The sequence below is a fragment of the Panthera leo genome, chromosome F3, assembly GCF_018350215.1.
Source record: "Panthera leo isolate Ple1 chromosome F3, P.leo_Ple1_pat1.1, whole genome shotgun sequence".
Lineage (NCBI taxonomy): Eukaryota > Metazoa > Chordata > Mammalia > Carnivora > Felidae > Panthera > Panthera leo.
The window spans coordinates 68,255,491-68,271,076 of NC_056696.1; the positions used below are offsets into that span (position 1 = coordinate 68,255,491).

General features: G+C 66.6%; 1 protein-coding gene across 5 annotated transcripts; it reads right to left on the reverse strand.

Moving 5' to 3' along the window:
• Positions 1 to 8: 8 nt before the first annotated feature.
• On the reverse strand, positions 9 to 15,330 carry ZBTB7B (zinc finger and BTB domain containing 7B). Of its 5 annotated transcripts, none has more exons than XM_042926157.1 (4): positions 15,288 to 15,330; positions 15,013 to 15,113; positions 2,486 to 3,654; positions 9 to 2,137 (listed from the first exon to the last, which is right to left on the reverse strand). In XM_042926157.1, exons 3-4 carry the CDS (start codon positions 3,646 to 3,648, stop codon positions 1,672 to 1,674), a joined length of 1,629 nt encoding a protein of 542 aa, XP_042782091.1. In that variant the 5' UTR covers positions 3,649 to 3,654; positions 15,013 to 15,113; positions 15,288 to 15,330; the 3' UTR covers positions 9 to 1,671. The 5 variants fall into 5 exon arrangements, with proteins under 5 accessions (XP_042782091.1, XP_042782090.1, XP_042782093.1 ...); XM_042926156.1 differs by having other exon boundaries at positions 15,271 to 15,325; XM_042926159.1 differs by lacking the exons at positions 15,013 to 15,113; positions 15,288 to 15,330 and adding an exon at positions 13,998 to 14,084.
• Between the last annotated feature and the right edge of the window lie 256 nt (positions 15,331 to 15,586).

The window sequence follows — 15,586 nt, forward strand, 5'->3', positions numbered from 1 at the left end:
AAGAGGAGAGGGGGGACTCGCCTCCCCCCCTAAGGCACTGAGTGGAGAAGCCGCAAGGGGGGAGGGGGGAGGTCACATTGTCCTCACTCTCTGGGGCTAGGCCCCAGGTCTCCCCAGCCCTGGGCTCCCCCATCACCTGAAATGCTAAGATGAGGCCCAGGGCCGCCTGACCTCCCCCAACCCCAATATATTACATCATCACTTTTTAAATAGATACAGGGACTGGTCCCGCTACCCCCTCCCTGTGACACCCCCTCACTATTGGGGGTACCTGGGCAGCTGTGCAAATGGGCATGAGGGTGCATGGGAGGAAGGGAGAGCACCGGGCCCCTTAACCTGCCCCTTTTAAGGAGGGGGAGGGGCCGCCAGGCCAGGGAGGGGAAATAGTGCAAGGCAGAGCCCAGGCCGCAAGGGGGGGGGGCGAGGGGGGGCAGCACCCAGCGAGGACGGGAGGGGGGGCAGTTGCCCCCACCCCCAGCAGAATTGGGTAGTTAAAAATCTGAAACTAGATTTCAACAAGACCAACAGAAGAGGCTATGTACAGAACCGGGGTGGATTCAATCCTAAGGGAAGAGCGAGGGGGCTGCCCTCCGAGACCCAGCAGGGCGGCCGGGCCGGCAGGGGTCTGGGAGCGGAACCCCTTCGGCGCTCTCCCGGCGGCGCGCCCGCGGGTCCCCGGAGCGGCCGCCAGGGGGCGCCCGCCCGCGCGCTCCGCAGGCCCGCAGCCCCTCACCCCGTGCCCGAGCCCGCGCCGCGCCAGCCCGGGGGCGGCGTGAGTCAGGGGCGGCCCGGCGGCGGCTCCGGCTCGCACCTGGGCGGGAGGAGGAGAGGAGGGCAGGAGCCACCCGGCCCGCCCTGCCCTCTGGCCCCGGGGAGGGAGCGGCGGGAACAAGACATTCCCTGCCCGGGGACGCGGGAGGGGAGGGCAGGGCCGGGGCGGAGAGCCGAGCGGAGCGGGCCCCTCCCGCTGCCCCCAGGGGCGGGCGAGCCACTCAGGCCACCCCGCCCCCTTCTCCTCCAGGACCCCGTGACTCAGCGCTCGGAGCCTGGCGGGGGGCGAGAGGGGGGGGGGGGCGCGAGGATGGCTCCTTCCTGCGGGGCCCAGTCCCCCAGGCTTTCCAGCTTCTACCTCGCTTTCCCCCACCTACCCTTCCTTCGCCGCCCCCCTTTGCATAATTCACTGCCAGGAAAAGGGAACAGAAACCAGGAAGGAGGGGTCTCGGAAGGGAAGGGAGGGGCGGTCCTTCACCCCCTGACGCAGCCAAAACCCCTAGGGGCGTGGGGGCGGGGCAAGACTTTGGTCCCAAGCCCCCCACCCCCTGGAAACCCGCATAGCCGAAGAGGGACCCCACAAATCAGAAATACATTATTGCTTCTACTCCCCAGGAGCAGCTGGGGACAGGGACCCCACCTTTACAATAGAGCTGTAAATATAGACATACTATCCTGCGTCACTCCTTGGGAGATCACCCCAGTCTGGGGAGCCTCTACCCCAAAACCTTCTCAGCTTGGAACTGGGATGAGGGTTCTGGGGGGCGCGGGGGAAGGGGCAGATCTCTGAAGCCGGGGAGGCCCAGAGCCCCGACCCGGCTCTGTCCGTCCCGCCCACTCCCACTGCTTGGCAGCGGCGGCCCGGCCTCGCGCTGCGCCAGCCCGGCCGCTCGGCCCTCTCTAAGAGGACTCCATGGCACCTTCGGCCTGCGGCGTACTGGGTGCCCCCTCCTCCTCCTCGTCATCAGGGGGCCCCAGGGCGGCGACCGGAGGGCCAGTAGGGGCTGACTGCTCCCAGAATCGGGCCAGAGAGAGGCGGAAGGTGTCCAAGTGGCCGTTGGAGAGGTCGAGGCCCGCGGGGGACGGGGCGGCGGCGGAGGGCGGTGGGTAGTGGGGTGGCGCGTCGTCCTTCCGGCGCCGCCGGGTGCGCACCTCCAGGCAGTTCTGGCCCTTGAGGTGGCGCTGCAGGTGGTCCTCCTTGGCGAAGGCCTTGTGGCACAGGTGGCACTCGTAGGGCCGGTCCCCCGTGTGCAGGTGCATGTGGTTCTTGAGGTCGTAGCTGTGCAGGAAGCGGGCTGGGCAGTGCGGGCACGAGTAAGGCCGCTCTCCGGTGTGCTTCCGCATGTGAATCTTCAGCTTGTCGTTCCTGGCCGGGCGGGGTGCAAGGGAGCGGGTTCAGGACAGGACCCTGGCTGGCTCCTCCGGGCCAGGTCCCTGGGGTCTCGTCCCTCTGGTCCCTCTGCCGCGGGCTGCCTCTTACCGCCCGGGACGCCCTTGCTGACTGCTCCCAGCTTAGGCCGGCCCGGCCTCCCTGCCTCCAACACCAAACCTGTCCTGCCCCAGACCCACCTGCCTTGACTTTCCTTCTCCCGGCCTCCCGGTTTTGTGCGGGTCACTCCGGTCACCCCCACGCCTCCAGCCCTTCCAGGACCACCTGCTCCCCACCCGGGGTCTCCTAACCCCCCTCTCCGCACCCCTCCCCACGGGTGCTCACCGGGTGAAGCGGACGCCGCAGACTTCGCAGGCGAAGGGCTTCTCACCCGTGTGGGTCCTCATGTGGCGGGGCAGCTTGCCTGCCCCGTGGATGATCTTGTGGCAGACGGGGCACTCCTGGGGCATCTGGGAGCGGCGTTTGCGCACCAGCTTGTCCTGGCCGTCCAGGCCGGGCGCGAGGGCGTCCTGGTGCAGCGAACTCAGGTAGGCCATCAGGTCAGGATCGATGGCGTCCTCGTCTGAGCCCAGCTCCTCTGGGGACAGCGGGGGCCCACCCCCCTGCGCCAGCCCGTAGGCGGTGGAGTACACGGGCTCCTCCTCTTCTTCCTCACCCTCATAGGCCTCGTAGGTCAGGGGCCCCTCGGGGGGTGAAGCAGTCCCGGCTGGAGGGCTGTAGCTGTCCCCCGGCCCGCTGCCCGCGCTGCCACCCACCCTGGCCCCCTCCTCCTCCTCGTAGGTCACGGGTTGGCTGGGCACCGCGGGCACCTCGGGCACTAAGTGGTTCGCCCGGGCCCCCTTGGTCTGCAGGAACGCTTTCCGGGGCTTGCGGCTGCGGCGGGCCACGGGCCGAGGGGGCGGCGGGGGCGGGGGCGGGCGGGGCGCCTGCGGGGGGCTGTCTTCGCCATCGGGAACTCCCGCCGCCGTGGCCGTGGCCGTGGCCGTGGCGAAGGCCTCCAGGTACTGGCGGGCCCGCTCACAGTCGTCCTCGTCGGGGCTGGGGGCTTCCAGGCCGCTGCCCTGCAGAATCTCCATGCAGGCAGCGATGACACACGGGATCTCCAGCAGCCGGGCGGCCTGGAGCACGGCGGGCATGTTGGCGCTGCTGGTCGTCAGCGTGGCCGTGTAGGCGAACTCGAGCAGGGCGCCCAGGGCCTCCGGCCCCACGAAGTCCAGCTCGCACACGCCGGCGCCCGCCCCCCCGGCGGCCGGCCCGCCGCCCCCGGCCCCCGAGACGGCGCCGCCACCGCCCTCGGTGAACAGCTTCTTGAAGTAGTGGCTGCAGGCGGCCAGCACGGCCCGGTGGGTGCGGTATTCGAGGCCCTGGGTCCGGATGGTGAGGTCGCAGAGGTGGCCCAGCTGGCGCTGTTCGTTGAGGCAGCTCAGGAGCTCGCTGCTGTGGTCTGGGAACGGGATCCCGATGAGGTCGTCCTCAGGGCTCCCCATCTTTTTCTGTAGGGTTGAGGAGAGGGAGAGGGTGAGAGCACTCGGCCCTGCGAGGGGGTCCGAGGAGGGAGCCGCGGGGTCGGCCCACGCTCGGCGCCGGATACCCTAAGTGTTTCTACCCATTCGGTCTTGCGCGAGCCCCGAGTCCCGACTAGCACCTTGTCTCCTCACAGACAGGGAACCCGACGCGCAGGCAGGTGAAGTGACTTTCCAAGGTACGTGCCGAACGGCGTTCAAAGCCAGGCCGTGGGCCCAAGTCCTGTTCCCAACTGCTGTGCACAGTCCTGCCTGCCTCTGGGTGCGCAGGAGCCCGGACTTGCCCACGGAACCTTCTCTAGAGGCCCGTCCGCTTCACCCGCCCCCCTCCCCATGCCTTTGGAGGAAGCACTGGGCTGGGGGACAGGACACATGGGGAGGCTCCATAAAGTGGCCAAAGGATTCGGGGCTCAATCATCTGGGGAGTGGGGTGACAGTCTGTGACGGAGCCTCCCCACAGCCAGAGAGGCCAAGGACGGAGCCGAGACTCACGCTGGACCCAGGCGTGCTCCCGCCCGGCCATGACGTTAAATCAAGTCGCCCCCACGAAGGGCCTGGCGCGCTCACCAGGAGGCCTCCTGCACCTTCACCTTCCTCCTCCCCTCCCCCACCCACTAAAAGTTCATCTCCTCTTTTAGATTCCACCCCCCACCCCAGGCCAAAAGGGAAATACAGCTCCCAGCACCCCTCCACATCCTCCCCTCCCCCAGGGGGCCAGGGAGCAGCCACCCTGTGCTGGGGTGTCGCTGGCTGGCTCGGGTGCTTCCTGCCCCGCACAGATAAGCATCGTCCCCGCCCCCTCCCCCACTGCCAATAGGCCAGGTTCCAGTCCCACCCCTCCCCACCTCGCTCCCGCCAGGCCACCACCTCTCCCTCCCCACCGGGTGGTGGTGCCGCTGCTGGCCGGTCAGGAGAGCCCCCTCTCCAGAGGGCCATCCCCACCCCACCCCACTCCCGCCCCCGCGCTGCCCTCCCTGAGGCACAGAGATACGGCACCCCCCCAAGGGGGTGGAGGGCAGGGGGGTGGTAGAGTGGGTCTGGCCTGGAAGTGGGGTGTCTGCTGCCATCTTGCTCAGTGACTTTGGACAAGTCCCTTCTCTCTGTGCGTCACCTTCCTCAGCTGTACAAGGAGTGGGTAGAAGGCCCAAGGACTCAGCCCTTTAGCCCTGACCTTTGGTGGGTCTGGAGCCACTGGAGACAGAGTCCGGGCCTGGAAAGAGCTGTGCTCCGGACGCAGCCAGGCTTGACTCTGTGGCTGACTAGCTCGGTGGCTTTCAACACAACGTCTATAGTCTCTGAGCCTCCTTCCTGGTCGACAATACAGGATAATTCCTCCGGATTCCTAGGGCTGTGGTGGCGGCTGAGTGAGACCGTGTGCTGGCCTAGGGGCTGACACACACATTCTGGCCTTGGGAGGGAGAAGCGAGGCCTCACCCAGGGGCAGATTCCACTCTACAGATGGCCTCTGCTGGGAAACAGCTTGGGGACAGCTGGGTCTCTCTCCCTCAAGTCACCCCAAGGAGTCAGGTTACTACTAGCTACATGACCTTGGGTAAGTCACTTCCTTCCCCCACCCCAGGAGGCCCGTTTCCTCGTCCATAATATTGAAGTCCCCAGGGTGGGTCCCACCGACACTGGTCAGTGTCGTCTTCGCCACTGCCAACGGCCGCTCAGCCCTGGCCACTGGGGGGAAAAGTTTTTTTCAGGGAGTTGGGGGAGTCAGGGGCCACAGATTTCCTCTTTAGAGCACAAGACCCGCGTTGTCTCCGCCCGCCTCCAGGCCGGTCACCTGCATAGAAGCCTTAAGTGAGCCTCACCCATGTGTCTGTCTGTCTGTCTGTCTGTCTGTCTCTCTCTCTCTCTCTCTCTCTCTCGTAAGTTGCAAGTTGCGCCCAGATGCCCTCAGCGAGGCCCTTGCTCCCACCCTGGGTCCCCACATCCCTTCTCTCCCTGGGGGCAGCCCCAGACCCCTTTGGTTCTCCTGTCTGCACTTTACAAACTGAACGAGGGGCAAACAGCCCCAGAACTTAGGAACAGACAAAAACCGGGTGGGCGCCCTCCTGAGCCCAAGCGGATCCTGTCCCTCCTGAGGGGGACGGGTGGGGCTATCCTCGCTGTCCATTGGCCTGGAGCTGGGCACCCGCAGGCACGTGGCTCACCCCATCCCTCTCCCTCCTTCCCTCCCCACCCCACCCATTCCTGCCGCTTGCTAAGCCCGCCTCCTTTCTCCCACCCCAGGGCCGGTCTCCGAGGCAACCTGGTGTGGCAGGGCACTGATTGGCTGACCCTGCTGTCAGGTCACAGGCTCAGGCTGGTTCACCACGCAACTCACACAGGACTTGGGCAAGGGTGGGTGTTTAACCCCTTAGGCCCAACTCCAATGCCCTCGGCCACGCGGTGGCAACGCGGGAGGGGAGAGGCAGGGGACACGCGTGGGAAGGGGAGGTGTCGGTAAGGTTCTCCAGCTCCGGGAGACTCCCCCGGCCCTCACCCGGGGCTCTGGCACCAATGCCAACTTAGGTGTCGCCTGGAGCTACCCTGGTGCCAACCAGGCCACGGGGGCACTCCTAGCCCCGTCATCGGGGGGCGGGGGTGGGGCACCGGTGCCGGGATGCCCACCCCACCTCGGGCACCCTTCCCGCATCTGCATCCCAAAGGGCCCGGCCCCCTGACGCCCCGTGAGGGCGGCCCATCCCCACCCAGCCCGGCATGCCCCCTCTTGCTGAGGCCTTGTGGGCATGGGTGTGTGTGGAGGTTGGGGGGGGCGGCTGTGCCAGGGAACCAGGCGAGGTCTGTTTGGTCTGTTTGCCTGGTAGGGGGAAGAACCGGGGGCCCCGCCCCATCACTCCCCCTTTCCCGCCACCCCCCCAGGCTCCCCTCACTGTCAGGCCTGCTAGACCGGCCAAGCAGGTGGGCAGCTCTCTTGAAACTGGGCCCTGAGTCAAGCCTGCCCCATCTTTGGTGGGGGGGAAGACTTTGGGGTGAGAAAGGTAGAAGGGGGCAAAGGTAGGAGCCCCATCAGGTACCTCTCCGCACCCAGGGGCACCCGCCAGCCTGTGTGTCCGCCACCAAGAATCAAAAGATAGAGAGCAGTGGCCCTGCTAGGAAGGGAGGAGGCTGTAACTCCTTCCGGGTGCTGACCTCAGACGGTGTCCAGTGCGGTGCTGGGGGTGCCAGGGCTACCCCTGCCGGCTGGGGCCAGGCGAGGAGAGGGGATACGGCCCCATCGGCGGCCGATGAGTAAAGCTGGCCCCCCTTCCCCACAGCCTGCGGATTAGGGGAGTGAGGCTTAGTGTGGGGGGCAGCAGGCGGAACCGGGATTAGCGGCAGAGAAAATAGATATGGGGCCGAGACGCGGGCGCACAGAACCCCCCCCCCCCCCAAAGTCTTCTCCAGGTGCAGCAGCTTGGGGTGAGGGAGGCTGAGACCTGGCCGGGACATCCCCCGGCCAGAGTGATGGAGGCCCGAGGCGCTTCTCAGTGCCCCCCCTCCTGTCTTGGCTGGCCGCCCCTCCCTCTTACTTCTCTCTCTTTTCTGCGCCCCCCCCCCCGCCCCCACCCCAACTCCAGCCTCAGGTTCTCTTCCTGTTTTTTTGGAGCTAAGTTTTGCACGCAGACAGGGCTTTGGCCTGTGGCTGGACCAGGGGGGTGGGGAAGTAGGACAACGGGGCCAAAGTCCTCAGGGACCCAGGAGTCCCGGCTCCCCAGCCTCTCCTACACTTCCCGGGGCTGCTGGAACCCAGGGGCTGTGGCCATCTGGACCGCCCAGCTGGGAAGGCAGGGTAAGGGGCCAGGGAGTCCCCTGAGGGGCCGGTAAGGGCTCGGAAGGCAAGGCCCCCTGCCCCCGGGGGTGCCCTGGGCGTGTACGGAGTCCCACCCCAGCCCCTCCGAGCGAGTGCGTGCCCTGCCCATCCCCCACACGCCGCTTCCCCCCTCCTAACCTCACCACCCCCAGCACTCACACTTCCTGGGGGCCAGGCGGGGAAGGGAGACCGCAAGCCACGAAGGGGGAAGGAGGCCAGGGGAGCTGGCTGCTTCCCGGTGCTGTGGGGGTTAAGCCTCTCCTCCCTCAAAATGCCCAATTCCCGGTGCTGTGACTCCTGGAAGGAAGGAGGCCTCCGTGCTCCCCTCCACCTTCACTTCCCTGACATCAGGGCACAGCCCTCGCCTGCCCCGCAGGGCACAGGCCAACCTGGGGGGTGTGAGGGGCGCAAGATGGCAGAGATGTGGCCTTCCTCCTTTGCCTCTGGGGACCCCTGCTCACCAGCCACCCTGCGCTCCTGGACCCCCTCCTTGGCCTCTTCTTCCTGTCCCCTTGCTCACTGGCCTGCCTGTCCCCTGACCAAGACGACACGCATCCTTGCCGGCCCCCTGCCTCCACTCTAGGCATCCGTGTCCCTCAGGCCCCAGGAGCCACCCCAGCCTCTCCTGTCTCTGCTGCTTTGCCCCTCAGGTGTGGGCCCAGCCTGTCCCGCTGCCTCCACTCCCCTCTGCTCCGGGCAGCACCCCTTCCCCTCTCCCCAGGCTGGCGGGCAGAGAGGGGCCGCAGTATTCCATCAAGCAGCCAGGCCTGCCTTCCAAGGCCTGGTCTTGCCATGGGATGGCCACATCCAGGGCACCCAGGCCCCGCTTCTGGAAGAAGCACAGGATCGAAATTTGGGGGCCAGCTGGAGAGGATGGGTGGTGGGGTGGGGGTGCGGAGAGAGCGGATGTGGGGTGGGGTGGGGTGGAGGGGGGGACAACCCAGGCCTCTGCCCGTCAGAGTTTCCAGCCCTGGAGCTGCTGGGCTTTCCCCGGAGTGCCCACCCTGGGCCAGGCAACCTCGTACCTGGACAGACCCTGGCCATCAGGGTTCCCAGCAGGAGCTGCCCGGGCAGCACCGGCTCCCCTTAGGGCCCGAGGAGACGGCACAAGGTGCCAGGGTCTGCCCTGTGCCCACCCCCTCCCCCCAGCCTAGCGTCTCAGGCTGGGTAACCGAGCCGGCTGGTAACCCCACACCCGCCAAGCCGCGGGCAGAAACCTGAGCCCCCCAGCCCCAGAGGACACCCCAGCCCGATCCCCGGAGCCCGGCTCTCTGCCAGCCTGTCCAACCTCCTGTCCTGGCCCAGCGATCCCTCGGCTCCCGTAGGCCCCTTCTGCTCCCCTGTCCTCCTGGGTCCCCTAAATGCTGAAGCTTCCCCACACACCAGCTCTTCAGACCCTCAGCTCCCCACACCTTCCCAGGGAAGTTTGGACACCCTCTTCCTAGCCTGTTTTTCAGTCCCTCTCTGACCCTTGGCCAATTCTAGGCCTCCAAGCCTCCCCTGGGGCCTGATCTCCCAAGCCAGAGAAGGGCCTACTCACCTGAACGCTGAGGGGCCTCTCCGGCAACTCCTCTTGGCCCCTGGGGGGAGCAGGTTGGGAGGGGTGGGGGAGGGCCGTGCTGGGGGGGGGGGAGGTGGGGTGGCTGTTCCCCGCTCCAGCTCCCTCCTTCAAAGGGGCCGCCCACGACCTGGCCCAGCCCCTCCCCCCTACAGCCTTAACCCTCTGGGTGCTGCCCCCCCCTCCCCCCCAGCTTGGAGGGAGGGGTTACCGGAGGGCTGGCAGCGTGGGAGAGGGCCTAAAGTCTCTGCCTGTGGTGCCCGAAGCCCCAGCTGTACCCACCCCCGCTCGTCCTCGCTCAGTCCCGAAAGGGGAAAAAGGTGAGCGTAGGCAAGGTAGGAGCCGGGACAGTCCAGGAGGACAGAGGTGAGGAGGAGCCACGGGAGAGGCTGCTGGAGGTGGGACCAGGAGAAGGAAGAAGGGAGGGGAGGGGACAGGAGGCGGCAGTGGCCGGGAGAGGGAGGAGGGGAACCCTGGACAGTCAGTGCCAGGGCTGACAGGTGCCCAGGTCCCAGCCCCTCAGGGCACGCGGTCCCAGAGGGGACCACGGGGAGGCCCTCCGGACTCCAGTGGTCCCCTCGGACCCCTGGGAGCTGGCCGAATTCTCCCCCCACCCCCCCCACTGCCCCTCCGCCTGCATGGGCCGGGGCCCTCAGGGGCTGGGCAAGGCGGCACCCCGCCCTCCCTGCGCCTCACCCCAAACCCACTCACATACCACAGCTCCTTGCCCGGGCGCCAGCCCCTGCCAACCAGGCCAGGGGGCAGCACTCATGCCAGCCCCCAATGGCCAGGGGGACCAGGGGGACGGGGCTGGCCTGAGGGGGCGGACAGATGGGGGGAGCTGAGGGCACCGAAAGAGGAAGGAGCCAGGAGGGGGCATCTGCTGGGAAGCGCCTAGCCCCACCCCTTGCGCAAGCTGCCACCCTGGCCGGTTGGGTGGGACCCGCCTGGGCCTGAGGGGCAACTCAGGAGGGCTGTGAGCCCAGAGATGGGTGGGCCACAAAGTTCCCCTCCAACTCCTAGGGTCTCTTATTCCTGGAACAAGGGGTACCCTAATGTTCCCTAGATGCGAGGCGATCCAGGCCCTCCCGGGGCGGGGAGGACCACAGAAATGCCCCCTAAAACACCCCTCCCCTTTCCCCCCAACAGCTGCTGGCTCAGTGCCGCTGGCCTGCTGCCCCTCACCAGCTCCCGGCCCGGCTGGCACCTACCCACCAGGATGCTGGCAGTCCTGCCCTCCTCTCCCTCCTACCCCCCTGCTCCCGGTGCCCCGTGCCAACTGTGGGCCTGGGGTGGGGGAGGGTCACCCCCGTGCCTTGGTGCCAGTCAGGCGGGTCCGGGCCCCTAGGTGCTACAGATAAGGCCCAAGACCCTGTTCTCGAGCCATCTCCTCAAGACGCAGTGCACAAGTCAGGGCCTACACGAGAGCCCAGGAGACTGTGGACAGCCTAGTGAACACTCATTGAGAGCTCCATTCCCCAAAGTGGGTGCCGGCCTCCCAGCATTCCCTCTGCTTGAACATTTGCTTGGGCACCAAAGTCCCCACAATTCCTGAGAGCCTTGGTGCCCGCAGCCTGCAAGAGAGTGGGGTGGGGCTGCTCTCTGCCCTTTGATCCCCATAAAGGCAGGGAACCAGCCTAGAGGGCAGGGGGCAGGGAAGGGGCCCCTCCATTTTACCCCTGCCAGGGGCAGCAGGGCAGGGTGGGGGCACCTCTTGGGTGGGGCCTATGGTAAGAACGGTAGCCTGTCCCAGCAGAGGAGAGGGATGTTAATCATGGGTACGCGGTGTCATGTGGGCACAGGACGGTGAGGACGGGGCGGGGTGGGAGATGCAGAGGGTACCCACCTTCCAGTTCATGCCTGTCCTGGCTTTTACTCTCATCTTGCAACGTTTCCAGACTTAACCAAAGTGAGAGAGCAAAGAGGACTACAACTCCCAGTATGCACCACAATTGCTCTGCATGTACCTTGGGAGTTGTAGTTCCCAAGAGAAGTCCTGCGTGCTCTTCCCCAGAGCCTTGCTGATGGGGACAGGAGGGCAGAGCAGAGGACTTGGTCAGAAGTCTCTAAGGGGACTGTGTTTGGAAGAGGTAAAAGGCTAGGAGGTCCACGGTGGGGCGAGAGGACCCCTTCTCCCAGGCGAAGGGGAGGAAAGGAGGAAGGAAGGAGGAGAGGATGTCTGTTGAAAGGGGCATATGGGTGGGGAGGAGTTGGGGGGGGGGGTGGAAACAGGAAGGAAACTGAAGCCAGAGACATGAGGTCGAAAGCAAAGGCCTGGTGGAGCCTGACTCCGAAGCCTGGCAGGGACTGGGAAAGCATTTCCCCTGCCATTCTGGTGGCCTGGGGGCTCTAAGAGGAATTAGTGATGTCAACTGATAGCTGGCTGGTGTGCTTGTTGGGGTCACTGGCTCCATTTGCCTGCCACAAGCCCTCTTTTGCCTGGGGCGCTTTTCAACCTCTGGATCTGGCGCAGGTATTTGCTGGCTGGAGAAATCTGAAGGCTGACTTGGTTCTGGGATGATAGGAGGCGGAGGAAGAGGATGGGGGAGGTCAGGGCCAGGCCTGATGGGGAGTGTGCTGGGCGGAGGTACATGTGGGGTTAGGTCCAGGTGTGAGGTCAAGGAATCACGCTGGCAAATGAGGACGCTACCTTCCAGGACCAAGGCCATGGCAGCTGGGAGGCCTCGGCGAAGAGAGGGCTAAGTCGCCAAGGCTACCAGCCTCCGCCCACCCCAAGCAAGGGATGCAGTGGAGAGGGCAGCCCTCTTCGCTTTCCCTGTGGAATTTGCTAAAGGTAGCTTTCCCTCTGGGCCAGGCAGCCTTGAACGTTAAAGGTGGCAACTCAGGGGCCAGATGTCAGCTGGGTGTCTTTCCTTAGTAGGGGGTGGAGGTCAGAAGTGGGCAGAGGCTCTGTTTTGAGGCCGCGTTCTCTGGGCTCCCCAAGGCTCCCAGATAGATGCTTACAGGCCCCAGCTAAGACTCTTGCCAAGACCTGAGTGTGGCTGGGGCGGGGGTGGGGGGGGAGGTCTTCCTTGCCCCTCCAAAGCCCTTGATAGTGGACGACAGTCGCTCTAACCCCTTCCCCCCAGTCCCCCAGGCCCGCCTTGGCGCTTGGCCGCCTGTGTGTTGGCAGGACTAGGGGTGGGGGGGCAGCGAGGCAACTTCAAACTGTCCGGGCAAAACGTCAAGTTTACTCACGAGTTTACTCAGCAGAAGGAGGGGGAAGAGGCTAGAGCGACACACCCCATGCCAGGGTCCTAGCCATCTCCTCTCCCCACCTTCCTCCCCCCCTCCACTCTTCTCTTCAGCCCTAGGCAGTAGGCATAGGCCCCAAGGCCTGGTGGCCAGAGAGCCTTCACTTTCAGAAGGTCAAGGAACCAAGCAGCCCGGAGGCAGGAAGCCCCGAAGCAGGTCCAGAGGCTCCGTCAGAGGGCAGTGCCCTGCCTGGAGCCCATTTACTACCCGGTCTTAGGGCCTTGGCCTTGACCAGAACTGGGTCTCTCAGCCACCAAGAAGGGGGCAGTACCAGGCCAGGCTTCCTCCATCCGGGCAGTCCCCTGGGCAGTGACTTCTGACCCCAAATGGCCAGTCCTAGGCTGCGCCTCAGGCAGCATGGTGCCATCTGGGCGGCCAGAAGATCAGGGGCTGGTCTGCTCCGTCTTGGCTTGGAATGGGGGGCCAGCACCCTATCTGACCTACTTCCCTTTCCTCCCCACCTGCTTTCGTTCTCTGCTTCTCTCCCCCAGCCTTCACCGTCCCCACCCCAGAGGCGCTCCGCCCCCCCCATGCCCGCTGGGCCCCCTCCCCCACCCTTCCCCAGGGTGCCAAGTGCAGGCACACAAAGGGCCTGATGGTGCATTGTTAGCCCAGCCCCCGCTGCCCGCCGCGCCCTCCCGGGGCGGGCACTAGGCCAAGGAGGAGCTGGGGGCCCTGGGTGCCAGGGGGCACCACGGGGAAGGAGCAAGAGGTCAACACCTGTCTCCCAGACACTGGGGTCCACAGTAGCCAGAGCTTCGTACTGATGAGAGTGCCTATCAGAGCAGGCCTCGCTCCCTGACACCTGAACCTAGCGGGCACCGCTCTCCTCCTTCCCCAGAGCCCCCTTCGGGTGGCAGTGACCGCTTTCTGACCCCTGTGTCAAGGCTGGGGGGCGGGTGTGGGACTCAAGGGAGGGGACAGCGTCTGGGGGTGCCGGCGGCGGGCTGCACCATGCCTGCGGCAACCGTGTAACAGAGGCGCGCTGCGGGAGCTGGGGTCCCGGGGGCCGGGGACAGGAGGCACCGGCGGAGATTTCTTCTGGTTTCATCAGCTGCTCCAGGGGGAGCCCCCTGCTCTCCTCCCCAGCCACCAGTGACAGGGAGCACTCCCTGCCACCCAGACTCAGTCACAGCCACGTCCCTGTCCAGCCCTGCACCACACTCCTCGCACCCGCTCTCCCCTCCCAGCCTGGTGCCCACTCCATGCCGGGTCTGCCAGGCAGGTACAGGGGTGACCGAACCAGTCGGTGTGTGCCGGGGAGCAGGAGGCAACCCCGTAATCCTCCAGGCCTCACCCCCCCTACACGCTGCACCCTCAGGGAGCAGAGAGTTCCCATCCTGGTTTAACCCCTCACAGCTCAGCCTGGCTCCCCCTGGCCCTGACCAACTGCCTCCCTCCGCCAGGAATAAGTTGGGGGAAGGGGGACTCTCTGCGCTGACTCACTCCCATTCCCGGCCGCAGCTAGGGGTCTGCGAGGCGGTCGGGCGGGGGTCAATTCAAGAACGCCCTCCACCTGGCCCGGAAGCCAGGACAGCCTGCTGGTCTCCCCCTCTCCTCAGCACCCACTTCCGGTGTCCCAAACTAGGTCAGCGGCGCTCGTTTCCTGTGGGTCAGCTAGCACCCGCGCCTCTGCCCCTCCCCTGCTCCGGACCCGGGCTCCCTGCCCCCCCCCCCCAGGGCGCCCCGAGGTCTCACCACGTCTCAGCCGCCCTTTGATACGTGGGGGTTGTGCGGGGCGGGGGGCAGGGGACCCGCCCTCTCTCCAAACACCAGCAGGGCCGGGGCGCCTGGGCAGGCACGTGTCCGGGCACAACCCGCTGCCCACGCCGCCCCCCCACTCCCGCCCCCCCCCCCCCCCCCGCTCTGGCCGGGACACGTCGCTCTCTTACTTGGGGTGGGGTGGGAGGAGAGAGCGAGAGCTGGGAATGGAAAGCGGCGCCCCCCACCCCTTTGAATGGCAGCCCTCTGTCAGCGGCGCTGCCAGTAGCTTCCACGACTACACAGTAGCGACCCCCACCCGGTGGAGGGGCAGGTGCGCGGGCGCCTCCCGGTCACCCACCCTCGCTGTCGGGTTCTAGGGGCCTGGGCCGGCTTGGGAAGGGTGGCGGCGGGAGCGGCGCCTGCAGGAAGGGACGGGGGCCCAGTCGGTGTCGCCGGGACGTTGCGGCCGAGCCCCGCCGCGGGAGAGGGAGCGCGGCTCCGGAGGCGCAGGAAACCGAATAGTCCAGCCGGTAACTTTCCCCCCAGCCGCGGCTCCTCCTGCGCTACCCCCGCCCCCCGTGCAACTGGCCCGGGTCCAGCCCACCGCGCCAGGGGGCGCGGGGAGGGGGGGGGCGCCGTGTCCTAGTTAGAGTCCGTCAGCCTTTCCATTCCCTCAGCCCGCGCGGCTCGGGGGTCTCCCCTCGAGTCACCGGGGACAGCGGGGGAGCGCTCGGCGCCGCCTCACCCTCTCTCCATCCCGGAGCCGCCAGTCTGCCTGATCCCAGAAGTGCGGAGAAAGTTTCTGGGGACCCTCCGCCCACCTTTTCTCTCAGTTAAAATCAGTTCCAAAGCGTCGGGGTGCCGGGAAGGCGCAGGGAAGGGGAGTGGTGGGAGTCCGGTCTGCATGCGTGTGCGTGGGGGGGTCCCACTTCCAGGACAGACGAAGGACACTGCAGTAGTCTCGCGTCTGGGGGACCCCGAGCCGGCGACAAAAATGGGGTACACTCACCTCTCCGCCTTCGGGTCCGCGGGCCGGAACTGCTGAAGCACCGGGTGTGGAGAGAAGCGCGTCCCCCGCCGGGCCCGGGGGCTTGGGGCCCTGCGCCGGTCCTGGTCAGAAGGCCGCGGTCAGTCGCTCGCCGCTCTCTGCTGGGGGGCTCCTCCTCCGCAGTCCTCGGCCTCCTCCTGCCGCCCGCCCCCCCCTCGGCCGCCGAGAACCGTACATTCACCTGGCTCCCACCCGCCCCCCCCTCTGGGCCCGCCTCACCTGTCCTGCTGTCTCACCTGTCCTCCCGCTGGCTTTCCCCCCATCCCTCCCCTCCCTCCCCCCGCCCCCTGCCACCCCCCAAACTCCCCCCCCCCAACCCTTAGCAACACCCTCTGTCACTTCCTGGTTTTTCACCCGCCCCCCCCAGGGCCCCCTCCCTCCGCCCAATAAGGATATAAACTTCAACCCCTCGGTCCAGCCAGTCCCCGAAGGGCGCAGATGGGTCCCTCCCTCCCTTTTCGCTCCCTTCCTCCAAGCTTTTACTTCGCTCTCCGAGCCTTGCCCACCCTCCTCTTTTTCCCTCCTTCTTTCCTTC